Raw genomic sequence first — 27969 nt, 5'->3', positions numbered from 1 at the left:
ATCGTTGAATTTAGGTTTTGAACCTAATAATAATAATAATAATAATAATAACAGCAATATTTATTGTTGTTATAGTTGTCGTTGTTTAGTTTTTTAGTCATGTCCGACTCTTCGTGACCCCCTGGACCAGAGCACGCTAGGCACTCCTGTCTTCCACTACCTCCCACAGTTTGGTCAAACTCATGCTGGTAGCTTCGAGAACACTGTCCAACCATCTCGTCCTCTGTCGTCCCCTTCTCCTTGTGCCCTCCATCTTTCCCAACATCAGGGTCTTTTCCAGGGAGTCTTCTCTTCTCATGAGGGGGCCAAAGTATTGGAGCCTCAGCTTCAGGATCTGTCCTTCCAGTGAGCACTCAGGGCTGATTTCCTTCTGAATGGAGAGGTTTGATCTTCTTGCAGTCCATGGGACTCTCAAGAGTCTCCTCCAGCGCCAGAATTCAAAAGCATCAATTCTTTGGCAATCAGCCTTCTTTATGGTCCAGCTCTCACTTCCATACATCACTAGTGGGAAAACCATAGCTTTAATGATACGGACCTTTGTTGGCAAGGGGATGTCTCTGCTTTTTAAGATGCTGTCTAGGTTTGTCTTTGCTTTTCTCCCAAGAAGCAGGCGTCTCTTAATTTCGTGGCTGCTGTCACCATCTGCAGTGATCATGGAGCCCAGGAAAGTAAAATCTCTCACTGCTTGCATTTCTTCCCCTTCTATTTGCCAGGAGGTGATGGGCCCAGTGGCCATGATCTTAGTTTTCTTGATATTGAGCTTCAGACCATTTTTTGCGCTCTCCTCTTTCACCCTCATTAAAAGGTTCACATACTGCATGCAAATAATAATACTAATAATTAAAAAAAAAAATGCCCTGCAAACCACCCGACGGCAGTCTGACCCCAGAAACACCGAGCACGGGCAGAAACCGAGCAACACTCCTGGCAGATGTGCAAACACGTTAGCAGCTGGAGGCAAGCGGCAAAGTGCGCGGCGGCCCCTTTAAGAGCGGCGTCGTCGCTCCGTCACTCTCTTCCCCCCTCCCCTCTCTTCGATCCCTCTCGGTCCTTCTAAAACTTCCTCCGGCCAGCGCAGCCTACGCTTGCGAGCGTACGCTTCCGGTTCCCAAGCGAACACCTCCCTTCCCCGCTTCTGTGTTGCGTGGCCCAGCCCCTCAGAACGCCGCTTGGGCTAACGCGTCATTCCCCACTCGCATTCATTCTCCGGCCTCCCCCTTGCCCCGAACGGAATCCGGAAGTGCGCGCGCGCTCGTGTTGTGTGCGCGCGCGCGCTCGCCCGCCCGCCCGCCCGCGTTGCGTGCCTGCGCGTTTCACCTTACCTCTAGGGCGCCTCCCTCTCCTGTTTCCCCGTCGCGGCTGCTACGGACGACAAGATGGCGGCGGCGGCGGCGGCGGCGGCGGGCCCAGGCTTCGGCCCGGCGGGCGCCCTGGAGAGCCGCGTCCTGGCCTACACCCTGCACCGCTGGAGCAGCTTCTCCTCCACCTACCTGCCCGAGTGAGTCTCCGCCGCGACCGGCTTGGCGGAGGCCAGAGGGGCCTGGCCGAGGGAGGGTCGCTTGGGGCTGCGGGGCCTCCCTCCTTCCCTGTGGTACTTATGGGGAAGAAGGCGGAGGAAGGGGGCGCCCCATTTAAGAGGGGCTCCGGGGAAGGAGGAAGAAAGCTTAGGGGGGGGGAGTCTTTCTGTGGGGTGGTGGGTCTTTGTGGAGGTTGGCCTTGAGTAGACGTGGGGGGGGGATTCGGAGGTTTTTTTTTGGGGGGTGGCCTTCGGAGTTGTTCTTGAGGGGGGTTCACATGGGGGGGTTAGTCATGGGGTTGTTTTTGAAGTGGGGGTAGTCTTCAGAGTTCTTCTTGGGGTGGGGGGTCTTTGAAGGGGTGTTTTTTGGGGGGGGTTCATATTGGGGGGTTCGTGATAGGAGTTGTTTTTGGGGTCTTTGATGGTTGGTCTTCATTTTTTTTTTTAATAATTTTTTTTATTAATTTCCAAATTTTTAACAAACACAAAAAACAACATAAAAACAAACACAAAAAATCATGTTTTCTTTACCTTATTTCCATAAACCTCTTTTCCCGGACTTCCCCATACCTTTCCCTTTTTGCATCCTTTATTTTAAACAATTATTCAGCAACCCTTCTTAGCCAATTATTGATGGTTGGTCTTCAGAGTTGTGGGGGGCCTTTGAGATTGTTTTTGGGGTGGTCGTCTTTGAGGTGTTCTTGGAGTTCACATTGGGGGGACTGTAATGGGAGTTGTTCTTGGGGTCTTTGAGGGGGTGGTCTTCAGAGTTGTTCTTGGGGGGTTGGTTTTGGGGGGCAGGCGGCCTTCGGAGTTGTTCTTGGGGTGGTCGTCTTTGAAGGGGTGTTCTTGGGGGAGTTCATATTGGGGGGGTTCGTCATGGGAGTTGTTTTGGGGGTCTTTGAGGGGGTTGTCTTCAGAGTTGTTTTTGGGGTGGGGTGGTCTTGGAGGGGGTTTGTGGAAGGGGGCCTTCAGAATTGTTGGGGTGGTCGTCTTTGAGGGGGTGTTCTTGGGGGAGTTCACATTGGGGGAGGGGCCAGTCCTGGGAGTTGTTTTTGGGGTGGCGGTGGTCGGGTAGATTTGGGGGTTCGTTTTGGAAGGGTTTGTCTTGGGATGGGGTGGCATTTGGGCTTCTTTTTGCAGTTATCTTGGGGTGGGGATTTTTAACAGGGTGGTCTTGGGGGTTGTTCTTGGAGGGGGTGGCTCTGGAGGGAGTTGGTCTTGGGGCTGATCTTGCTTAAGAAGTAAAAGGCTGGTCCCTGCTGCAACAGGATGCAGAGTTGGGTCTCTGTGGGGTTAGGAAGCCTAAAGGTTGTCATTATGAAGGGGGCAATATGGTAGGGTGTGTTGTTGTTTTTTTGTTGGAGTGGGGGGGTCACATGGGGGCAGACATGGATGAGAATATCTATGGGACCTCTGAGTGCTTGCTGGGCATAGCTGTCGACGTTTCCCTTTTTTTAAGGGAAATTCCCTTATTCCGAATAGGTTTCCTTGCAAGAAAAGAGAAAATTGACAGCTATGTTGCTGGGTCTTGAGGGACCTAGAGAGTGAAGAGCCAAGGGAGAGGGGCGTTATAGGGGTCTTGGGGTGGGGTGGGGTAAGAGGGCAGGCTTACACCAAGTAGGAGCATTGGTCTGCCTACCTCAGTGCTGTGTGCACAGACTAGCAGAGTCTAGCCAGGGTTTTAGGCCGGGAGTCTTTTCTGCGAGTCTGAGAGATGCCAGAGATTGAAGCTGGGGTCTTAGTATGCGAAAGTCCCACCAAAAAGAAGAGTGCGTGTCACAGGGGCATGATTTGGATAGGGCTTTGTTGTAGACAGCACCCAGATTATGGAACACCTTGACCTGTGAAGTGTGGTTGGCCCCCTTCCTCACTTTTTTCTGCAGGTTATTGAAGACCTCCTTATTCTGGAAGTTTTTGACAATGGCCTTATTTTATCAGATAGGTGTTTTTTTTAATGCCATGGTTGAACAAGGCAGCTGCTGACCTTGCTCCTTTATTCTGTAACAGTTTGATATTCTGTGAAATTGTAATGTTATATATGGCTCCAGCTATCCTGTGTGGTAGTTTTACACCAGAAGTGAAAGATAGAAATGTTTATTAAAACAAACAAAATTGGGAAAATTGAGGGGCTTAGGCAAGTAATTCAAGCACTTGAAAAAGCTCCCTTGCAGGTCTGCAATTAGAGTTGAGGCATCAGGTGGGTGGGTTTCATTAATGCCCCCCCCCTTCTCTCTCCATTTTTCTAGCACTGGTGGAAGCTGTGTTTGGTTCTGGTTTCATGAGTCTTTTAAGAAAGGCATGGCTAAAGGTGGAAAGGAAGTGAGCTGGGCATGTGGTCTGTCACCAGAATCCCCTTGTGACGTTTTGTTTTTAACTGCCGTTTAATGGCGCCTGGTAAACTCTAGTAATGGGAAAACAACCTGCAAACCTTGTGCATTTGATGGAATGAGCTTCCATGATCCAGGCCAGGCAGTTGAAGATCTAACAGTTGTGTTGCCTTTTAAAGTACCACAGAGCCATTGTTGACTCTGTGTATTTTTCTCCTCCCTACAGCAGATCTAATATGTGTGTACCTCTGAAATGTGTGCATTGAAAACTGGCAAAAGGGGTAGTGCAGTATTGTGCTGGGGAGGTGAGAATGTTGGTAACCTTGGTTCCTGGTACTGTATGAAGGAGATGCAAGGAGCAGTGAAGATGTTGGAAACCACAGGAGGAAACAGTGTCATTGTGCTTGAATCCTGCTTGCTGGTTTCCCACAGGTACACAGTGAGAACAGGTTGCTGGACTAGTTGGCCAGTGTCCTGGTCCAGCAGGCTCTTATGTACTTAGGGCAAAATAAAGCAGAGTGTTCTGAGTAGGCTATTAAGGAGCAAGGAGCAAGGGATCCAATGTGGAGAGCTGCAGCAGAGATATGGTAAGACAGGAATAATAGGGGTTGGTTGATGTGCAATGTGAGAGGAAATTTTGATTATGTGTGGGCTGATTTATGCAGACACAGGATGTGGCAGTGTAGGACAGTAGACCTAATTAGTGGTTGTGGTGTGGGGAGTAGTGATATGGTGATATAGGGAGCAGAGGGAATGAAAAATGAAAGCATGGTTTGCAGGAAAAAATGGGCTGTCCTTGGAGGTCCCAATTGCTGCTGAAGAAATTTCACCTTGTTGCTAGAATACTTGTGAAGTGTATCACAGATGCACCATCTCCTTTGCACTATTCATGCATGAAATCTGTTTTGAATTTCTGCAAACATTTGTTCTCTAAATATTTCTAATTGCTTTGCAAAATATTGTCTCGTCTCTTTGTTATGCCCAGTATGACAGATCTTTCTAGATCATTTGCAGGTTCAATTTGCTAGTCTGCCTTGAAGGGCATGTTGTTTCATTTCCAAGTTGAACAAGGACCATGAAATTAGATGCTTGATGAAAACATAGGCTTCTCAACCCTATGTTTCCTTTGTAAGAGAAATGGGGGGGGGGGAGAGCGGCGGCATTTTTTTAGGGGAACCTTGGTGGTGATGGTGGGAGAAGGTCGTTTAATCCTTCCCCTGCTGACTCTGTCTACAAATGCCAATCCAGGATGTTTTAAAATCAAGCTGGATTCTGAAAAGAATTGATTCCAGATTGTGGGGATGGGTGGACTGACCTTTGAAGAAGGGGGGCATTTGCAGGGGACTGCTGATGGACGCAGGTGGGATTAAACTCCCCTCCCTTCCTCTTGTTCCCCACAAGGCATTCCCCTCACCCACCTTTTGCATTATAATCAAACTTGGATTTGCTGATATGTCAACTTTCACTCTGAGCAGATGCTTTGGAAGTGAGGAGAGGCAGATGGGTCAGAAGTGAGGCAGGAGTGAGGCGTACAAGACAGAACCAGAGTTACCTGGTGTGTAGAGTTAAAGCAGGGGTCAGCAACCTAAGGCCCATGGGCTGGAAGCTGCCCGTGGAGGTAGTTTGACCGGCCCATGAGCCGCCCATAAATCGAATTGCCCGCTTGTGCACAGCACTAAGCCAGCGCAGCGTAGCACAGGGACTTGCTTCCACAGTGCTGGAAATTGCGTCAACGCAGAGGCCGAAAATCACTCACATGTGCACACGATCCAGCCAACGGAGGGATCTCCGCGGGACCGATCTGGCCCAGGCAAGACAAACCTTGCTGACCCCTGAGTTAAAGCCTGATGAGGGACATTATAGGGTTATGAGTAAGATGAAAATCATTGAAAGCTGATGAGAATTCAAGAGGTCAGGCAGGCTAGGTATGGAGTAGGAGAAATGAAAGGCTATTTGATGGTAGGGTAAATTTGTTTTGCTGCGGCAAAATTGGAAAAGTGATTGGTAAGGTTAGAGCCAACAATAAGAAATGTTTAAATTTTCTGGTGCCAGTTACCCTAGTTTGTGTAGGATTTCCCCCCTACACAAATTAGGGTAATTAGCATCAGAAAAATAACGGTTTTCATCATATTTCCCCCCCATGCCCTAGAGAGTGATCTAATTTGGCATGTTTATTTTACTTGTATTTCCTAAACAAAGCTAAAAACTTGGAAGCAGCCAAACTTGCCTAATGTTTTGTTTAGTATCCATTCATCATTTTTAGTGAACTTATGAAATGGAAAGGTTTCCATGAAAAAATAAAGGACTGGGAATTTTTCCATCCTAGGCCACTGCTTAAAGCAAGTGGGTTGGTGAACGGAATGCTGAGGGAAGAAATATAGATATAACATATGTGTAACCCCTGGAGTCTGTCCCCAACTGAAATGAAATCTGTAATATAGCTGTGCGAAAAGCTACTGGTTTTCAGAAGAGGACCAGAATGGATGCCTGTGACGCTGAGGCTCTGGGTAAATGGGGAACGAAGTTATCTAGTGCTTTGACTTGTGCATGTAGCCTTGCATGACTGCTGCGGCTTGTGCATGATTAGTTTACATTACAACATAAGGGTGTTAGCATCCACTCTCATTGTCTCTCTTAAAGCTGTTCAACCAAAGCAGGTGGTGAAAAAGGGGGCTTTAAACATTAATTAGAGCTTGATTCTCTCTTTAATATTTGTAGACATACTTTGGGGCTTGGGGAAGAGTGATAATTGTGTCTTTTTTTACCACTCCGCTCTGCATGAGTGTTTGCGCATGAGCGAGAGAATGCGGAACTAGATTCCTGTGACATTAGTTCACCTTTCACTTTTGGACTCTGAAGTGAACTTGGACTTGCATGCCTTTGTGCTGCAAGTGTTTTCTTACTTGATGTTTACTGTTGTAAGTGAACTCTGGACTCCATGTGTATGGGATTTTGTCTTAGACAAAAGATTCCTTGAACTGGGAAGCTATTCCTATTTGTTTTGCTCTCTTGCATGAAGGGAAGAGTGGTGGCGCTGAGTGCATGGTTAGAACTTTTATTCATATCTTGGCTTGTGCCTGTTTGTGGCCACTCTCTTTTTCTATTCAGACTCATGTTGCATGACCATGCATTTAGCACTAGCTTTTCAGGCCTTGCTCTTTAAAAAAAGAAACTGTTGTCCTATTTAATGTCATTGTACAGTTACTGAGCCTCAGTCCTTTTCACCATCAATCTTTTATCAGCTGTGACGTTCAAGTTTCTGGAAGGTTATTGACAAATCCACAGTTGCATGGAGTAGGCTATGAGATACCCAGTGGAGTGCAGTAATGATCTCCCTTTGAGAGTGGTGGTTTGGGACGCAACTCAAACACAAACAATGCAAGTCAAAACAAGGTGTCTTGTTGCTTAGGCTGCAGAAAAATATTAGCTCACAAATGGCAAATGCAAAGTGCTAACAATACGAGGGGGAGGCAGAATTTTGAAATGGACGTGTAGGAACAGGAGATAGTGTAGTTCAGAGATGTCATTTAACTCTCCCGGTGCTTGGAGCTCACACAGAGTTAATGCAGTTCCCCAGGGACGCGTTTTGTTGGGAAATTTTGCAGATATTGCATCTACGTTATCCTTGTGGCCTTGCAGCACTATGTTTGGGTTTGGTGACGCTCTGGAGGCTTCCTAATAATATGCTGAGGTACAGTTAGTGTGATTGTATTGGTTATCTCAAAGGGAATTGCTGCTGTACTGAGAGCCATGTAAAAGCTAAACCTGCTAGTACGGGTGACTGCCGTGGTCCATAGAATCATAGAATCATAGAGTTGGAAGAGACCACAAGGGCCATCGAGTCCAACCCACTGCCAAGCAGGAAACACCATCAGAGCACTCCTGACATATGGTTGTCAAGCCTCTGCTTAAAGACCTCCAAAGAAGGAGACTCCACCACACTCCTTGGCAGGAGTCTTAGTCTTTTACAGTCAGTCTTTTACAGTTCTCACATGAGCCATATTCTGCCCCCATAACACTGAGGGACAAGTTTCAAATATGGCGTTGTCAGCACTCATTGGCTGAGCAAAGTGAGATTTTTAGTTGGGCTTGTTTAGCATCCTCTCCTTATTTTTTGTTAAGACAACAAATGGTGAGAGAATAGAATAGAATTTGGTACAGATATTCCGGAAGTACCGTATTTTTTGCTCTATAAGACTCACTTTTTCCCTCCTAAAAAGTAAGGGGAAATGTGTGTGCGTCTTATGGAGTGAATGCAGGCTGTGCAGCTATCCCAGAAGCCAGAACAGCAAGAGGGATTGCTGCTTTCACTGCACAATGATCCCTCTTGCTGCTCTGGCTTCTGAGATTCAGAATATTTTTTTTCTTGTTTTCCTCCTCCAAAAACTGGGTGCATCTTGTGGTCTGGTGCGTCTTATAGAGCGAAAAATATGGTAGGTTTCGAGTACAAATACCAGCTTGATCTCTGCACTCTTTTTTATTGGAAGAGGAGGAATGTTGCAAAACACACTGATAAAATTTCTGCCTTGAAAATGGATTTTAGAATGAAAACAATGTTTAATTTTTAGCAATTCTTAGTTTCTACTTCAGCTTAATATCCTAATTTCAAGGAGACCTGGGAAGGTGTTAAGCACTACTATCTCCTTTGAGCATTGGGAACATCTTGCATGGTGTCAGTCCTAGTTGTGCCTTTGTGCTAAATTCCATGGTGATGGAGTTGGAGTACTGGGCATTATAGATGGGTTTGGCAGCCAAAGAACAGTTAGTTTGTTTCAGTGGTGTGGAGTGGACTATTTTTCCATTGCTTAATTTTTCTGCAGAAGATGCTAAGTTTCATGAGTGCATTGATAACAAATAATGGATTCCAGTCGCAAATAAATGTTACGTTGTATAAGCTTGTCAGGTCCAAAGGTTTTTAGCTTTGTTTACCAATTACAAGTAAAATAAACATGCTAAATTAGACCACTCTCTAGGGGCATGAGAATTTTACAAAGCAAATTATGCTAATTTGCATAGGATAATTTCCCAGAAAATTTTCCAGTTCAGAATTTTCCAGACTTGAAACACCAGAGGGGGGAATATTTCAGTAAGAACTATCAAAATGCTAGTGGAGGAACAACTGCTGTTTCTTGGCAAGCTGAATCACAGAGGTGCTTTGTTTCAGATGTATATTTGCTTTGTTTTACTTTTTCCATCTTGTATTTTTCAGCAGTGTAATCAGAAATTGCAAAACTTGAAATTATCAAGTCTTGTGTTGTCCTTTTAAATCTGTGGACAGGTTTCTGAAGGCTGTCATTTGGAGGCTGGTTCACTGAATACTTCTCCCTGCAATTTACCACCCTGTAATTTCTTGTCATTTACCCCCACACATTTGGCATGGAGAAACAAATAAGCACTAAAATGAGATAAATATTTGGTTTTGCCCATGACAATATCTCGGTCAGTGCCATGGAAGCTCAGAAACTGTCTATTTGTTTAGCTAGCACATTCCCCACTTTTCTAAATGGGACACAGGGTAGTATATTTATCCTTGCAAAAATGATGCAAGGTCGAGGTAGATTAGGCTGAGAGAGCACATTGGACAAGTCACTGCACATAGAGCTTCATCACAGGAGTGAGAATATGAACAGAGGCTTCTCTGATCCAAGCATCTGTACACCTGCGTACAAGAATGGCTGTTCCTTGGCACTTCTTTCTGTGAGTTTCCAACACAGCATTCTGTGTTCCTCACAGTAATCTTTGTAAATACTGTATGGCGCCAATAAAAGGTAGAAGGAGTTGGGGGTGGGACGGGACCAGGGACCGGACCAAGGGGGAATTAACAAAACTTGCAGAAATGTAATGTGAAAGAGAGCATCAATACATTTCGTGAGCTCTTCCCTCTTTTTGCAGGGTATTTTTCATTTTACTACTTGTACAAAGCCAGCAGAAGAATCCATAAAACAACACACAGCAAAACCTGCCTTGATGCCCTTAAAGAAGAGGAAAAAAATGTGGGACTGGCTATGGCTGTTGCCCCTTAGCTGATCAGTGTAGTTTGCGCAGCTGAGACTGTCTCCTGGAAAAAGTTTTGCTTCTGGCAGTTCATACATAATAATTTTAAGTTACTTATGTTAGACTAGAGAGTTAAAGTGATGAAAGGGTGCATTTTCCTCGTTTTAAATGCATCTTGCTTTTGGGTTTTAGACCAAGTTTTTGCTCCGTGCACCTAAGCAAATCAAGAACTAAGGCAGTGGTTTCCCACCTTTTTGGACCTGGGAACTACCTCTAATCCATACCAGCGTTTGAGAACCCATTTCTCAATTTTTGGCCGTATATTTATATGGTGGTTGTGGTGTTGTTGTGACCCATCTTGGATTAGATTGTAGCCTGCTAGTGATTCCTGATCTGCCAGTTGAAGTCCAGTGCTGTAGGGTATTCTAGCAAGGTTGGCCTAAGACCAGAGCCCACAGAAAGTAGATATTGCATAATATCACAGCAAGAATACAGCAGCTGCTAGTTGATCTCTCAAAATGTCACAGGGTGTCTGGCAGTAAGGCTGTGTTGCTTTTGCTAGAACTTGAGATGATGACTCTCTGCCAGGAGCTATGAGACAGGGAAATACCAGTTGCAAACCTGGCCTTACCTGAGTTGAAGTGTTGACTTTGATTGCTGTTTTCAGCCATGCTCCAAAAAACCCATCCTTTTTCTTTTTCTTGTAACTGAAAGTAACCCAGGTGCCATTATTTATTACTAATAACTAAAGTGCTGTGTCATTGGCATATATAATAAATGTACAAAATTAAAATAAGCAAATAGGAGATGAGGGAGAAAAAAGTTTTCTTGAAAATTGTAGGCTTCCTAACATACAGCTGTTGGTGTCACCATGTAAATGAGGACGATTTATTTTTTTGGTCCTTGTATGTATGGAAGATTTTAATGACTTAACGATTCTAATCAATTATGTCTGAGAACACCATTCAAGATTTTCAAAGGACAAGATTTGTTACTTGAGTGCTTCTTTAGTCAATTCCATTTCTTGTCTCCTTTGCAAACATGCCAGTGTGTTTGAAAAGTAAGAAAATTGCAGCGATGCTGTTTTCTTCAGCTGTGCCTTCAGAATAAATGGTGAAAAGCTTATTTTCTAACAATTTAGGGGCCTCACTGATCCCTCCCCCAGTATTAAAAATGAGCACATTGACAGCTCTCTGCTTGGCACTGGGAGTTGCAGTTGTTCCTGGATCATCTCATGTTTTTCATTTCTTTTAATAAGAATTCTATTTTATCCATGATAAAGCCCTCCAGGTACATTAGACTGGGAGCTATGTAACTTGCCAGGGCCACCCTGTGGTCTTCACGGTTGAGAGACAATTTGAATATTCTTACTAGGAGGGCTGCGGACTTTTCTTTTTTAAAAATGAGTGCTTGGTCCAGGGCACCTCCAGCCTATGGTCACCATTTGAGGCCTTCATGGACGTCATGTTGATGACCTTGGCCTGCATTCAGAAAAAACAAATCAGGTTCAGGGTCAAGTAGAGATATGAACTGCTGAGCCACAGCCTTTCAGCTTATCACCTGCAATTTCTTGGACCACAGTTTGAGAATCTCTTTTATATGCTGCTTCTGCTATGGCCATCTTCATTGCATACAGATAAAACTCACTAAGACCCCAAAAACATAACTTTATGTACTAAAAAGCATTCTTACAATTAAGAGTGCAGGATTTTTTTTGAAAATGACTGAAGGGTGTGTGGATCTTTTTGAAGGAGATACATTACTACCTAGAAGGGTGCACACTGATATTTTAGCAATTGGAAGTCTCTGGCTCCCATGCGGATACCAGAATTAAGGCAGACTATAAAATGCCCCATAAAACAAATAGCAGTGATTTGAGCATCACGAAAGTACTGCATAAGAAGGCTTAAGTGCCAATTGAACATTGTTTGGCTTTTTAAAAATAAGATGATGTCTGTGTTGTGCTAATTTAGAGCTCTGTTGCGGATGCAAATGCCAGGCCTAAACAATTATCTGCGAGAGATGCTTTTATTGGGCATGGGTTTCTTCCTGGAAACCTTGCCTGCTTAGGTTGAGGCAAGACCTGGACGAGAGCTCAAAAGACCTTGCTGCAAACAAGACAAGCTTCACCCGCTCCAGTTGCTTAGTCTCCGTTTATAGAATACTTGCACAATGCTGTCTTCAAATCTTGGTTGGCTGATGGTACTCTGCCCCTGTATCTGAAGGCTTAGAGTGGGTAGCAATCTGTGTTAAACCTTTTAAAATAATTATACATCTGTGTGTGGTTTTCTCGGATGTGGCGTCTTCATGTTTCTGCGTCTGCTTGGCCAGGTTCTTCTCCCTCTTCTACCCCTTTATAGCAATGGTTGGTCTGAGCAATGTACATCTAGCATCGCACAGCATAGAAGCACAGGCTATACTTCCTTGTAGGTGGACTTGCGGCTCTTTGTGCTTATTACGCAAAGTACTTTACCTCCAGTGTTAGAAACTCAGGCATACAAGCTAGGTGCCAAATGGTTCCATAACCAGGGTTATAGTTGTCGAAATGGAAGGCCTGGTTGCCATTTTTGGGCCAGGTGGCTCAAAGGTCGTGTTTTTAATATGACTTTTTAGTTGCTGAAACTCATTCCAATTGTGCAGATGAAATATACCGGATAGAATTCCGCAGGATGTATTGCTAGTGTAAGAAAACTGTCAAGATCCAACGATCCCCAGGCATGCACCTCTAGATGGTGGAGAGGTCAGGTGCCATCCTGGCAGCCAGGTATCTTCACTTGGTTCCAAGTGGCTGATAACCAGGTGCAAAATGCTGCTGAATTTTGAATGCTGTTTACCTCCAAGGTGTTCAAACCGGCATGTTTGTTAGATTGGGATAATACTATTTGCCCAAACGCTACTCAGTGAACTTCACAGCTGAGCAGAGATGTCAGCTTGGGTTTCCAAGGCTTGCTACACAGTTGTGCAGACTCCAGAACCTTGGTAACTGGTGTCATAGATTGTCAGGTACCCAGAACTGGTCAGACTTTATTTCTATTGCTGGCTCTTAGCAGTATCTTGGGCTGTAGTGCTTAGTTGGCTGCGAGCTTGCATTAATCCATGGGGGAACATCTTTCAGCCCGAGGTCCACATTCTCTTTTGGGGGCTGTGTGTCAGTGGTTGGTAGGACCAAAGCAGTCAGAAAACAAACAAACAAATGTGAACTTTAACTTTGTACAGTAGGACAGTTTCTACACACCCTTGTACCCTCTACTCGTTCCCCCGTCTGAGCAGTCAATAAGCTTTATTGGAGAGTGCACAGAAGGCCAAGAAGGGGTGTGTCCTGGGGAGAGTGTATGGCTTGGAGGATTCTAAGGTTCAGTTAATAATTGTAGAGATGGAAGAGACCACGAGGGTCATCTAGTCCACCTCCCTGCAACATAGAATCTTTTGCCAAGCTTGAGGCTCGAACCCACAACCCTGAGATTAAGAATTTTATGGTCTACCCACTGTGCTCTCCCACGTCCTAGGACAGAGAGGCCCAGAGGGCCTGAGCTTCCCCATCCCTGCATTAAACAAAAACCCTTTCACCAGTTTGAAAGAGGTCCCTGGTAGTTGAAAACGTTTATGTTTCTAGTCCTACTTATGTAAATGTTAGGTGGCAGGAAGAAAGTGCGTAGAGGAAGCGTGTAACGCATACATGCATGCTCCAAAGCAGCTGTGCTTTCTTTGAAATGTTTTTTCTTCTTAACTCAATTCTATATTGATTGACATTAAAAACAAACCAACAAACCAGAATGCTAACTTTAGTTGCGTATTTTTAATGTTTGTGCTTCTTTGAAAATAATCCCTGAGATGTGTGTTTATATCTATGGTTAGCTTTACCATAAGAGCGAAATCGTCGTGGCCAGTCCATCATGAAACAATTTGACCTATTGACTTAAAGCTCTCTGTGACTTTAGCTTTGCTAGATGTTTATGATGATGCAGACTGCTACTTGGCAATAAGTAGAGCCAAAGGAATATGGAAATATGCCTCTTCAGGCTAGGATTGCAGAGCTCTGCAAATCATTTCCCTAGCTAGCTAGAAGCACAACACTTATTTGATTCTGTCTCAACGCTTGGGCAGTTTTAGGTAGCTCTTTGAGATTATAAGAAGCACCATCGAAATAGGATTTAAACGTTGAGAGTGGCTCAACCAAACTGGAATACAGTGGTGCCCCGCAAGACGAATGCCTCGCAAGACGAAAAACTCGCTAGACGAAAGAGTTTTCCGTTTTTTGAGGTGCTTCGCAAGATGAATTTCCCTATGGGCTTGCTTCGCAAGACGAAACGTCTTGCGAGTTCTTGCGAGTTTGTTTCCTTTTTCTTAAAGCCACTAAGCCGTTAATAGCCGCTAAGCCGCTAATAGCCGTGCTTCGCAAGACGAAAGAAACGCAAGACGAAGAGACTTGCGGAACGGATTAATTTCGTCTTGCGAGGCACCACTGTAGTGTTTAGGTTTGGTGGCCTCTAACAGAGAATACCTGCGGCGGGGTGCGCTCCCGCTGCTCGGTCCCAGCGCCTGCCAACCTAGCAGTTCGAAAGCACCTCCGGGTGCAAGTAGATAAATAGGGACCGCTTACCAGCGGGAAGGTAAACGGCGTTTCCGTGTGCGGCTCTGGCTCGCCAGAGCAGCGATGTCACGCTGGCCACGTGACCCGGAAGTGTCTCCGGACAGCGCTGGCCCCTGGCCTCTTAAGTGAGATGGGCGCACAACCCCAGAGTCTGTCAAGACTGGCCCGTACGGGCAGGGGTACCTTTACCTTTAACAGAGAATACAGCTATTATCATGTGTATTTAACATGTTCAACTGCAATACAGTTTGCTCAGTTGCGTGAAATAAAAGACAAGTTCCTAGCTTAGCAGGTTTGGCTATGGAACAGAGCAAGTACATATATGTATCTTGGGCCTCTCGTCCTCCCCCCCCCCTTCCCTGGTTGCCAAATGTTATTTAAGACATGCAGAGTTTTCTGAGATGGAGGGGTATTAAATACAGATGATACCTTGGCTGACATTTTGTGCTGTGTGTTAAAATTTCTAGAGCGTTTGCTTTATTAGTCTGTTACAGCAAACCCCAGAAAGAGTGCTGTGACACCTTAAAGACTAATGTATTTATTATGCTGTGGTCCATGAAAGCTAATGCTGCAATAAATACATTTGTTCGTCTTTAAGGTGCCACAGAACTCTTCGTTGCTTTTGTTCTGTGTGTATTTCAGCCATACAAAAACTTGACAGCTGGGGAGAATGGTTGTTGGAAGTTTGAAACCTAGGTTTGAGGTACTTCAAGACCTGTAGGTATAAGGTTCTCATCTGGTTGCTTGCGTGAGAAGAGTGTTTAGGTTCTCAAAGAGGCTTTAGTAAAGTTTAATCGCTCTGGTATCTTTTATTTACAATTTAAGGGTGAATAGTGACTGTCTTGCATGGACACACCTCAAAGAGCCCATCCAGGGAAAGGCAATAGCTCAGTAGTAGATCATTTGCTTTCCATGAAAAAGGTCCCTAGGATCTCCTGGTAGGTTGGGAATGTCCTCTGTGTGGAGCCTTGGAGAGCTGTTGCCACCCAGTGATCTGATTCTGAATCAGGAGCTTCCTATGTTCCATGGTCTTTGGTGGGGGAAATGACAAAGATTGAATCTTCCATATGAAACATTCCACCTGTCTTGGCTGCCTACAAGTAGCCTCAGGGAGGATAGTGCGTCTTCAGACGGCCCTTGTGTATGTGGGTAAGGAAAAAAACTGCATTGGGTTGTGAAGTAGTTCTTATTCAGATTGGGTTTAAGGAAGGAGTTGCATTGACCTTTAGTACAGGGTATTAAGTGGGTAACATACAAGTGCTTTGAACCTCTCTTTGTGTATGTGTTTTTAGGAATATTTTAGTAGACAAGCCCAATGATCAGTCTTCGCGGTGGTCTTCTGAAAGCAACTACCCTCCCCAGGTAAGTGTTTGAATTTTCCCTCGGTATCTGAAACCCTTCAGTTACTACCACCACCAATACTTCTGAGTCTATTATTTATCTGAATAAATGGTGCCATTATTGCAAGACCATTCTTTCTGGATTGGTTTTTCAGAGGACCGGGTTAAGTTGGTGTTTGAATTTAAATTCTGAATCGTGTCTCATTGGTTCTGTGTTCTTACAATGAAGTCTTGGTGCTCTGCTCTGAGACCCTGGAGTAGAACAGAAAGAACCAGCAGGCTGAGGGATCCCTTGGAGAAACAGGAGTGGTAAAATAGCTCTCCATAATACTACTGGAAATAGCCAGCTTTTCAATGTGTGTGCATGTTTATTTACATTTGTGATAAGTATCAATACACTGGAACGAGGATCTATTCTAGGAATGAGACTGCATTGGGAAATTCTGGGTGCTTTGCCTCCCTCCACAGTGTCAACTAAAATAGACATTTTTCTCTATCTTGATGTACTTTCTCCTCTTCATGTTTTGTTGCAATTGCTTGGACATGGGTGTGTAGAAAGATTGGCAAGGTCTGATTGATCCTGTTGGGAAGAGGGCACTATTTCTGGAGAGGTAACCCAGGCTTGGTGCAAAAGGGCCTCTCCTAATTATGATTAAGACATACTTGTAATGGTTCTAGGGGTTGCTCGTGCATAAACCGGTGCAATGCCTAGCTTGGTTGCCTGAGTGTCCGGACAGCCACTCACCCATGGCTGTCTCAATCGCTGGCAGAATCCGTCAGTGGGCGTTTCTTGAACTTCTTCCAGCAAAGAAGCTCTTTGATGCCTAGTCTCCTCCTACTCTCCCTGCGCGGAAGCCTTCTGCGCAAGGAGGGTGTAGGCAGCGGAGGACCCTTACTCTCCCCGCTGGTCCCTGGCAAGGAGTCATGGGACCGCCTCGCCGCTTCCCCCATCTGCCCCCCTTCTCCACTGGTGCTACGCTGATTCTCTTCCCCAGAAGATGGGCTGCCTCTCCCCATCCCGGGACGCTCTCTGGAACCCCTCCGGAGCCCGCTCTCTCCCTCCGGCCCTGATGGCAGTTCCCTGACATCCACCTCCTCCTCAGGACGATTTTTTGATACCACTTTCTCTCTCTTCTCGGCCGATGATGCGGGGAACCCCCTGAAGGAGCTGTCATCATCTTCTGAGGATTCAAAACCAGCCTCCCATCCGCTCGGATCTCTTCCCGCTGTTTCAACCTCCCAATCTGATTCCTCTCCCTCGGACACCTCCCCTCCCTCCTCTTCGGAGGCAGGAAAACCCACAAAGTCCCCTTCATCGTCTGTGGGTCCAAATTCTTCCTCCCAGAATCTGGCTAGTGGTTTTGGCTTATTTGGGAACAAACTGTGGAATTCTTCCACTAGATACCCGTCACTGATTGATTCAGCGGGGACCCACGTGTTTTCCGACCTAGGTTCTCCCTCCCAGGCTACCAAGTACTCTACCTGGCGACCTCACCACCTTGAATCGAGTATTTCCGTGGCCTGGTTACAGTGTTTCCTCTCCTCTACCCGTGGGTAGGTGGTAACCCCTCCCTCCCGTCCCGGGAATTCCCGCCCCTCCCTGTAAGGTGAAAGTAGGGACCTATGGAACACCGGATGTATCTTCATGCTGTCAGGCAACTTGAGTTTAAATGCCACTGGGTTCACCTGCTGTATTACCTCAAAAGGTCCCAGCCTCCTCGGCTGCAACTTCTTGCACCCTCCCTTTAGGGGTAACCCTTGGGATGACAACCACACCAGGTCTCCCACCCGTATGGCCTCCCCCTCCCGACGGTGCCTGTCCGCCTGCCTCTTGTAAACTTCCTTGGCCCGCTCCAAGTTCAACCTGAGTTGCTGGTGCAAGGCCTCCATTTCCTCCACAAATTGCTCAGCCGCAGGTACACTCCATCCTTCCTCCCTCCGCCCCGGGAAGGCCCTGGGGTGACACCCGTAATTGGCCATGAAAGGGCTCATTCCCGTGGACACGTGTTCAGTACGCAAATTCAGCCAAAGCTAATTTCTCTACCCAGTCGTTCTGTCTCTCGTTGACATAGCAGCGTAGGTATTGCTGGAGTATACCATTCGCTCTTTCTGCTTGTCCGTTGGTCTCTGGGTGCCTCGCCGTCGAGAAGCTCACCTTGACCTGTAGCAAGCTCATGAGCTTCCTCCAGAACTGGGAAGTAAATTGTTTCCCGTGATCCGAGATAACCCTCAAGGGAGCCCCATGTAGTCTAAAAATGTGATCCACAAAGAGCCTGGCTGTCTCCTCTGCCGTTGCTGCATGTGAGCAAGCTACGAAATGGCACATTTTAGTCAGTAGATCGACTACTACCATGACCGCTGTCTTCCCCCTAGACTTGGGCAGATCTGTCATAAAATCAATGGACACCACCTCCCAGGGCTTTCCCAGTGTAGGTAGGGGTTCCAGTAACCCTGCGGGGGCCGCCCTTTACCCCTTAGCCCTCTGGCATCGGTCGCACCCTCGTACATATTCTCGTACGTCTTCCCTCACCTTTGTTTTTTTTTTTTTATAAATTTTTTATTAAGGGTTTTTTCTTTAAAATACAAAAAAAAAAGAAACAACATATGCAAATAACAAGAACAAGCATAATAATTAGCATCATGTAATAACCAACTTTTCTTCATCTTTGGACTTCCTCACATCTCCCGCTCCTGCATTCCATATTTAATAAAACTTTAATCAGCAATTTGTTACCTTATTTCCATTCTTATTATACACCTTTTCAATAGTTTGTCCCTAACTTTGAATATAATCTAAGTCTTAAATACCTAATTTTAACATATTATTTGTTCAAAATTTATTATTCTCATAGAATCCACTCATTCTCATACTCTTTTCGACTAACTTTATGGTGCCCTGTTGTTTTCAAATCTCTCATCCTTATTAACATTCATATAGTTTACAGTGTCTTTGTAAATAGTCCTTAAATTTCTTCCAATCCTCCTCCACTGTTTCTTCTCCCAGGTCTCGGATTCTGCCAGTCATTTCTGCCAGCTCCATGTAGTCCATCAGTTGCATCTGCCATTCTTCCAGCGTGGGCAAATCTTGAGTTTTCCAATATTTCGCTACAAGTATCCTTGCTGCTGTTGTTGCATACATAAATAATGTTCGATCATTCTTTAGCACCCTCTGGCCGACAATGCCCAAAAGGAAGGCCTCTGGTTTCTTGGGGAAGGTATACTTAAATACCTTTTTCAGCTCATTATATATCATTTCCCAGAAGGCCTTAACCTTAGGGCAAGTCCACCAGAGGTGAAAGAACGTTCCTTCAGTTTCCTTACATTTCCAACACTTATTATCTGACAGGTGGTATATTTTTGCTAGCTTGACTGGGGTCATGTACCACCTATATATCATTTTCATAATATTTTCTTTCAAGGCATTACATGTCGTAAACTTCATACCGGTGGTCCATAACTTTTCCCAGTCAGCAAACATGATATTATACCCAATGTCCTGTGCCCACTTTATCATAGCTGATTTAACCGTTTCATCCTGTGTATTCCACCTCAGCAGCAAGTTATACATTCTTGAAAGTAATTTAGTCTTAGGTTCTAACAGTTCTGTTTCCAATTTCGATTTTTCCACCTGGAATCCTAACTTTTTATCCAGTTTAAAGGCCTCTTTAATCTGAGCATAATGTAGCCAATCTCGCACTTTATCTTTTAGTTTCTCCATACTCTGCAATCTCCAGTTGTCTCCATCTCTTTCTAATATTTCCCAATACTTTGGCCATTTGACCTCCATATTAGGTCTTTTCACTGCTTTAGCTTCCATAGGTGATAACCACCTCGGGGTCTTATTTTCTAATAAGTCTTTATATTTTGTCCAGACATTAAACACTGCTTTCCTTACAATATGGTTCTTGAAATTCTTGTGAATCTTAACCTTGTCATACCACAAATATGCATGCCATCCAAAAGCATTGTTAAATCCTTCCAAATCTAAAACATCTGTGTTTTCAAGAAGCAGCCAATCTTTCAGCCAGCAAAAAGCTGCTGATTCATAGTACAACCTTAAGTCTGGCAGGGCAAACCCCCCTCTTTCTTTAGCATCAGTTAGTATTTTAAACTTAATTCTGGGCTTTTTGCCCTGCCAGACAAATTTAGAGATATCTCTTTGCCACTTCCGGAAACACTCCATTTTGTCCACAATCTGTAAAGTCTGAAAAAGAAACAGCATCCTTGGCAATACATTCATTTTTATAGCAGCAATTCGGCCCAACAAGGAAAGTTTCAGTCTTGACCAACTTTCTAAGTCCCTCTTGATTTCTGACCAGCACTTTTCATAATTGTCTTTAAATAAACTCAGATTCTTTGCTGTTATGTTCACCCCTAGGTATTTTACTTTTTAAACCACATTTAGCTCTGTCTCTTTCTGAAACCTCTCTGACTCTGAAGTTGTCAATTTTTTTTCCAGTACCTTAGTTTTTTGTTTATTTAGTTTAAATCCCGCTACCCGACCAAAGTCTTGAATCAATTGTAATACCCTTTTTGTACTAGATTCTGGCTCCTGTAAAGTCAAAACTAGGTCATCTGCAAATACTTTAAGTTTGTACTGTTTCGCTCCGACCTGGATTCCTTCCACCAACCGGTCCCCTCTGATCATATTAAGGAGCACCTCCAGGACCGAGATAAATAACAGAGGGGAAATAGGGCAACCTTGTCGTGTTCGTTTTTCAATTTTAAACTCTTCTGTCACCACATTGTTAACTATCAATTTGGCCCTTTGTTCTGAATAAATTGCGTCTATCCCATTTTCAAATCCCTGTCCCACTCCCATCCCTTCCAAATTTTTCTTCATAAACTTCCAAGAAATGTTATCGAAGGCCTTCTCCGCATCTATAAATATTAACACTGCTCTTGTGTTAATATTTGTTTGCAGAAGTTCCAAAATGTCAATAATATTCCTTGTGTTGGCAAACAAATGTCTTCCTGCGTCTTCCCTCACCTTTGGCCTCCAGAACTGCCTGGTGACAAGTAGCATGGTCTTGTGCTGTCCAAAGTGTCCAGCTGTTGGGTTGTCATGGAGTTGTCTAAGTACCTTCCCCCTCAAAGTCTCCCCAGGTACATACAGCGCTTCCTTATAGTACAGTAGCCCTTCCTTTTCCTCAAACCCTCCGTTGTCTTCCTTTCCGTCCCTGAGTGCCCTGATCTTGACCTGAGCAAACTCATCTTCTCTGGTGAGCCCTGCCAGTTCTCGTTTCCCAACCAATGTTCCCCCACACACCCACTGGTCCTCGGGGAACACGTGCCTGGTCTCTGGTGGCCCCTCTCCTTACATGTACTCCGGTTTCCTGGAGAGAGCATCTGCCCTTACCTTTTCCTCTCCCGGCACGTATTGAATCTTGAAGAAGAACTTGGCGAACTCCTGGGACCATCTGATCTGTCTCTGGTTGAGCACTTGTGCGGTCCGCCAGTATTCCAAGTTCTTGTGGTTCGTTCGGACCTGGATTTTGTGCCGCGCCCCTATCAACAGATGTCTCAATTGCCGAAATGCCGCATAGATCGCAAGCAATTCTCGGTCATACACTGTGTAGTTTTGCTCTGACTTGCTCAGCTTCCTAGAGAAAAAGGCACCCGGCCTCCAGTTCTGCCTGGCCCCGGGCTGCAACAGTACCACCCCAACCGCGTGGTCGGACGCGTCCGTCTCCAGTCTCATGGGCTTCTCCGGATCCATGTGCAGGAGCTGCTCCTCCGAGGCGAACGCCGCCTTCAGCTTTTCAAAGGATTGCTGTGCATCCTCTGTTCATGCAAACTTCTTTTTGTACTAAGACAATCCGTTATGGGCACTGTCAAGTGAGCAAAGTTCTTTATGAACTTCCTGTAGAAGTTGCTGAAGCCTAGGAACCTCTGCACATCCTTTCTGTTTTGGGGGGCTTTCCATTCCAGCACTGCCTTCACCTTGCCCGGATCCATGGCTAGTCCTTTGTCGGACAACCTGTACCCCAGGAACTCGACCTCCCTGGTGTGGAATTGGCATTTTTCCAGCTTGACCCACAACTGATGCTTCTTCAATCTCTGTAGCACCTCCCTGACGTCTCTGACGTGTTGCGTTTCATTGTCCGAATAGATCAAGACGTCATCCAAAAAGGCTACGCAATTCTTGTACAGCAGGGGCCCCAACACGTGGTGCATGAAGGCTTGAAAGCAGGCGGACCCCGATTGTAATCCAAATGGCATGACTAAGTACTCAAAAGCCCCCAGAGGGGTGAACATGGTTGTTTTCCATTCGTCCCCCTCCCTTATCCTAATCAGATTATATGCTCCCCTGAGGTCCAGCTTGGTAAAAATCTTTCTCCGCCTCTCACGTGTCAAAATATCGTCAATCCTGGGCATTGGGAAAGTCACGGGTTCTGACACCAGGTTTACGGCCCTGTAATCCACAACTAATCTGGGCTGATTAGTCTCTTTTTTGTCCACAAAGAACACGGGACTGCCCCCCACCCCCTTGGATTCCCTTATGAAACCCCTCTTCAGGTTCTTGTCAATAAACTGCCACAACTCCTGCATCTCCCGGTCGGACATAGCATACAGCTTACCCACCGGTAACTGAGCCCCTGGAAGCAGGTTGATTTGGCAGTCAAATGGTCTGTGGGGGGGGGCAGTCTGTCTGCCTCCCTCTCGCTGAAGACCTCCTTCAAATCCGCATATTGCAGTGGCACCTCCCTTTTTTGCTCCAGGGCCACCCTAGCCACCTTGGCCACAGTCATCCTTGGTTCCTTTCCTCCCAGACAGTGTTCTAAGCAGTAAGCTGACCCAAAGGTGACCGACCGCTGATGCCATGACACTACTGGGTCATGTATTGCCAGCCAGCTCATTCCCAGTATTATTGGGGGTCCTGCCAGCGTGGCTACGTGAAAGGCAATGGTTTCCGTGTGCCTGGACACACTCATTCGCATTGGCCATGTCTGGTGTGTCACTTCCCCTCCCAGGAGTTCCCTGCCATCGATGGTGTTCACCTGCAAGGGAAAATCTAGTGGCAACAGGTGGAGCTGATGCTCCAGAGCGAAGTCTCTGCTGAAGAAATTACACGAGCTGCCAGAATCTAGCAGCCCCTCCACCTTGACGGGGTGCCCATTTGGGAGCTCTAGCACCACCTCTATGGCTATAGCTGCCCTGGGAGGGTCAGGCTGGGGCACTTCTATTGGTTGCTGGCCTGGCTGATGCCCCCGCTGGTTGGCAGCCAGGCTTTGTCGTTTCCCTGCACCGGCCCCTCCTCCCCCTTCTCGTCGTGGCCTGTCGTCCCCATCATGCCTTGCCAGGCTTTCCGTTGAGGGCAGACCCTTGCAAAATGTCCCGGTTGCTGACAGAGGAAACACTTCTTGGTAGTTTTCCACTCCTTCCCCTCTCTCTTCCGGCCTTCGCCGGCGTTTGAAACTTCGTGCGCGCGCGCACCATCAATTGCCATTGGCTCCGCCGCCTGGGAAGGCTCCCTCGGCATCTCCGGAATGCAGTTGCCATGGAAACGTTCTGCCCTTATCTCCTGCTTCTCCTGAGACCGCGCTTCCTGGCGTACTCCGATCGCAAGCACAGCCTTTGTGAGTTCATCCATCGACCGCGGTCGGGGCGCTCGGGACAGCTCGTTTTTCACTCCAGGGTCCAAACCCGCCTCAAACAACATTTCTATTGGTTCAGAGTCCAGATCCTACCCGAGCTTGTGGACTAACATTGCAAAATGCGACCAGTAGTCTCTGACGGACAGCCCCCCTGCTTGCACCCCATCAGCTCCCTCCGTGTCACGCATTGCTCCACCTCGCTGGAGAACATCGCATCCATCGCCTGGTAGAATTTCTTAAGATCTTGCAATGCATCATTCTGCGTCGCCATTAGGGGCCTGATCCATTCGCGCGCCCCATCCTGCAGATGTCCAACAATGTAAGCCACCCTCTCCCCATCATCTGCAAAGTCATTTTTCTGCAAATCCAAAGCGTATTGAATTTCCGTTCGGAAGGCATTGTAGTCCTGGGGCTTTCCACCAAACTTATGTACCAGCCCCGGGACCTTCCTCCCTACCGGGGTGGCTCTGACCTGTGCATCCTGAGCCCGTCTCTCCTCCAGCTGCACGGACAGGGTAGCGACATGCACCTCCAGGTCTCGGTTCCTCTCGACCAGACCTCGCACCATGGCTTCTTGCTCTGTCCCTCCAGCCGGCGCTGTTTGGCTCATCGTGCTGCCTCTCCGGGGCTGCGCACAAGCAACGTCAGGGACTGACGGATTGCTGTAATGGTTCTAGGGGTTGCTCGTGCATAAACCGGTGCAACGCCTGGCTTGGTTGCCTGAGTGAACCTTTTCTGTCCAGACAGCCACTTACCCGTGGCTGTCTCAATCGCTGGCAGAATCCGTCAGTGGGCGTTTCTTGAACTTCTTCCAGCAAAGAAGCTCTTTGACGCCTAGTCTCCTCCTACTCTCCCTGCGCGGAAGCCTTCTGCGCAAGGAGGGTGTAGGCAGCAGAGGACCCTTACTCTCCCCGCTGGTCCCTGGCAAGGAGTCATGGGACCGCCTCGCCGATTCTCCCATCTGCCCCCTTCTCCACTGGTGCTACGCTGATTCTCTTCCCCAGAAGATGGGCTGCCTCTCCCCATCCCGGGACGCTCTCTGGAACCCCTCCGGAGCCCGCTCTCTCCCTCCGGCCCTGATGGTAGTTCCCTGACAATACTGAACAGGTAAAACACCTCTCTAAGTGCCAGCATAACCTACCTTTGTTAGGCAAGTACCAGAGACGTTTACAGTTGCCTGTCTTCCAATTACTACTTTATTAGCTTTTCCTGTGGAGTATAGGAAGTCATGGTGCTGGGATAAGGGCACCACGGTGGAGGAAATAGCTCAAGCCAACATTAATATTATTGGGAATAAAATGAATCTGGATTCTCCTCAACCCCCACTCCCTTTGCCACTTGCAAATAACTCATCCAGTCCCCGAAGAAGCACTGGTTTTAATGTCCATGGCACCTAAGCTACTGGCAAAATTCTAGCTTGTTTATTTTTAGCATTAATTTTGAAAAAAAACCCCCAACATTTCTGAACGTAGGTTTTCCTAAGCTAGTATTTCAGCTAAAAATAACCAGCTAAATAGTCATGTTCTGCTCTTCCTGCATGCGTCTACCAGATGGTCTTTAATAGTTCTTCTTGGCAGAGATTCCTTTTTATGATATTCAGCAATGTAAAAATGATATGTTAACATTGTCTTGAGAGTATAAGGTAGTCTTGAGTTAGTATGATGCCCTAGAGGCCTTAAGTGAATTTGGTGGATGGTGGTGGTTGGCATCTCTTGACGAGTGGAATTTAATTTTTGAATATTTGAGTGTACAATTATTAGGCTGGATCTTGCCAAGAAGAATGACCAAATGAGGAGCATACATCTTACTTCCCCTCTTACAGGGACCTTGCCATCTAAATTTTTAAGGCGAGCAAATACCGTATTTTTTGCTCTATAAGACTCATTTTTCCCTCCTAAAAGGTAAAGGGAAATGTGTGCGCGTCTTATGGGGTGAATGCAGGCTGTGCAGCTATCACAGAAGCCAGAACAGCAAGAGGGATTGCTGCTCCTTCTTGCTGTTCTGGCTTCTGTGATTCAGAATATTTTTTTTCTTGTTTTCCTCCGCCAAAAGCTAGGTGCATCTTGTGGTCTGGTGCATCTTATAGAGAGAAAAATACGGTACATTTTGTGAATTAGGCATCTTTGCATGATACATCTTGGTTCATGTTGCGAGGTAGTCTTTGCAGTGGTATTGACTATTAGAGCAAGTGGCAGACAAAATATTTTAATCTCAAGGCAATTTTCTTGGCCACAGTGATGCACTCAAGCTATCTACAAACAAGCATATTTATATACTGTGGCTCAGTGCACACTTCAGGTCAAGCCACAAACCATGATTTTTGTTCATTGCTAGAACTATCATTTATGTTGCAAGTAGATTTAACACCCAAGGATTTTAAAATAATTAATTTGTTGAAATGCCTATCTTGCAGTCATGACCTTCAGGGTGCCTTACAAAATGTACAATTTTTTAAAATGTACTAACCCAGTCTTGCAAATGAAATGCAGAACTGCGTAATTATAACAATCCAGAGCAGGCAGAAATTTCCCAATTAAAAAATGTGAAAGCCTCCACACTGACATATATCTAAAGACATGATGCGTGGAATAAGTTTAGAGTTGTGTATACACAGTCGTTGCCTACTTGGAGCCCCCTCCCACAGTGTTTTGGGCTACCACTCTCATCAACCCCAGCCCCAGTGGTAGTCCAAAACATCTGGCGGTCACCAGGTAGGTTGCTGTATGCCATTCACGTACACCCAGCAGTGAGCCAAGATGGTCTGGGCTGCATCTCCTTGCCATGGGCATGCTCCATCACAAGCCTGTCTTTGCTGCCATGGAAGCTGTCAAAGGCTTTCCTCCCAGTTTCTTTTCATTAGTGTGGCTAGAAACAGCGCAGAACAGAATTTCCACACCCGCGAAACACGTTCTACTTGTATCCTCTCTTGGTTTGTTTTAAGGTTCTACTTAGCTCTAGGCCTTGTTTACGGTGTGATACACTTAAAACAAGAACGAAGACCCATGTGCATTCTTTTCTCATCCCCTGTAGTATCTGATCCTGAAACTTGAAAGGCCTGCCATAGTCCAGAGCATCACATTTGGAAAATATGAGAAGACCCATGTCTGTAATTTAAAGAAGTTTAAAGTTTTTGGCGGGATGAATGAAGAAAACATGACAGATCTCTTATCAAGGTAAGAAGGGTATTCAAATGTGCTTTGGGCATTTGCTTAATGTCTTCCATCGCAGGACTGATAAGGTGGAGTACAGGCAGCTGTGAGATGTGCTTTAGTGCACGATTCCCAATCTTTCCCCCTATAGACCACTTGAAAATTGGTGAGGGCTTTGGCAGACCTCTTAATTACTTTTCTGCCTTCTGTAGCAATTCTAATGCACCGTGTGCCAGAAGCTATGTGCTTTTTTATTGTCATTGATTGCTTCTTTTATTACATACTGCATTCCATAGAATTCAAATGGCAATATGGTAAAATACAAGAAACAAAAGGAATGAAAATACACTTAAAAATAAATATGACGAATGTGTCATCTCCGTCTTCAACCACAAATCCATAGACCACCTGAATGAAACTCATGGACCCCTGGGAACTCCCTCCCCTCTGCCTGGTTTATGCTTTAACTCCCTCTTCCCCATTACTATTGGTGATAAAAATTACATTATTGGAGTGAGGCTGTTCTCTGTGTGCTTCCAGATACCTTACAGCACTGGTTTGGTGAGCCAACTATACACTTCCCCCAATGAATCGAAAGCAAATTCTTTTTGGTTTACATGGGACAGCCTTAGGTTCATCCCCGTTTCCATCTGAATTCCAGAAAAGCAAGCTAACTCATTTCAGAATGTTGGACAGCTCACTGCTTTGCAAGCCACTGGCAAGACCAAATCTGTTGCCTCGAGCAAAGCTTCTTGGCAGATCACAACACTAGCAGCCTCATAATATTTATATTTATATTTATATTTATATTTATATTTATATTTATATTTATATTTATATTTATATTTATATTTATATTTATATTTATATTTATATTTATATTTATATTTATACCCTGCCCATCTGGCTGGGTTGCCCCAGCCACTGGACTGGCTGTTTCAAAAGGTGAAAGGTGGTTCTCTTCTGTGCTCATTCTGCATTTAAGTTTAACTTCTTGTCTCTGATTCCTTGCACTGGCTTACTCCCTCTGTCCCAGGCTCTCGCTTACTCTTCTGCTTTTCGTCAAATGAATATTTCTGTTCTGCTTTTCCATAAACACTGACCCCCATAACATGACTTGGAGATAATAAAAAATTAGCATAAAAGCGCAGCACCTGAGCAGAGCTAACAAACTTGTATGCTTAAAAAGAAAAAAGCAGAAGCAGTTGAGAATAAGCCATGCACTCCCTCAAAAGCTTGATGGGAAATGATAGCCTGCTCAGGAACATAAAAGGGAAGAAGCCAGGCATGGGGAGAGAGTTCCAAATCCTGTACACCAGGAAAGAGAAAGCAGCATCTGGTGACAGGCAACAGTGTTGGTGCTGACCTTGAAAGCCCTAAATGGCCTCAGTCCAGTATACCTGAAGGAGCGTCTCCACCTCCATCGTTCTGCCCAGACACTGAGGTCCAGC

General features: G+C 45.7%; 1 protein-coding gene and 1 long non-coding RNA gene across 2 annotated transcripts in view; one reads left to right on the top strand and one right to left on the bottom strand.

Moving 5' to 3' along the window:
- The first annotated feature begins 1339 nt into the window (after window positions 1-1339).
- Window positions 1340-27969, top strand: part of MKLN1 (muskelin 1) — a 95891-nt gene continuing 69261 nt past the window's right edge. Inside the window, exons 1-3 of the mRNA XM_079992465.1 lie at window positions 1340-1498; window positions 15724-15793; window positions 26400-26542. Coding sequence (XP_079848591.1) covers window positions 1377-1498; window positions 15724-15793; window positions 26400-26542 — 335 coding nt within the window. The 5' untranslated portion in view covers window positions 1340-1376. The remainder of the gene's footprint in view (window positions 1499-15723; window positions 15794-26399; window positions 26543-27969) is intronic.
- LOC307225408 lies at window positions 13326-15713 on the bottom strand. Its single transcript, XR_013842982.1, has 3 exons — window positions 14637-15713; window positions 14301-14341; window positions 13326-14018 (listed from the first exon to the last, which is right to left on the bottom strand). It is a non-coding gene; the product is annotated as an uncharacterized lncRNA (long non-coding RNA).

Source organism: Podarcis cretensis (assembly GCF_951804945.1).
Source record: "Podarcis cretensis genome assembly, chromosome: 10".
Classification (NCBI taxonomy): domain Eukaryota; kingdom Metazoa; phylum Chordata; class Lepidosauria; order Squamata; family Lacertidae; genus Podarcis; species Podarcis cretensis.
The sequence above is the reverse complement of the archived record's forward strand: the minus strand, read 5'-3'. Positions and strand labels throughout refer to the sequence as shown.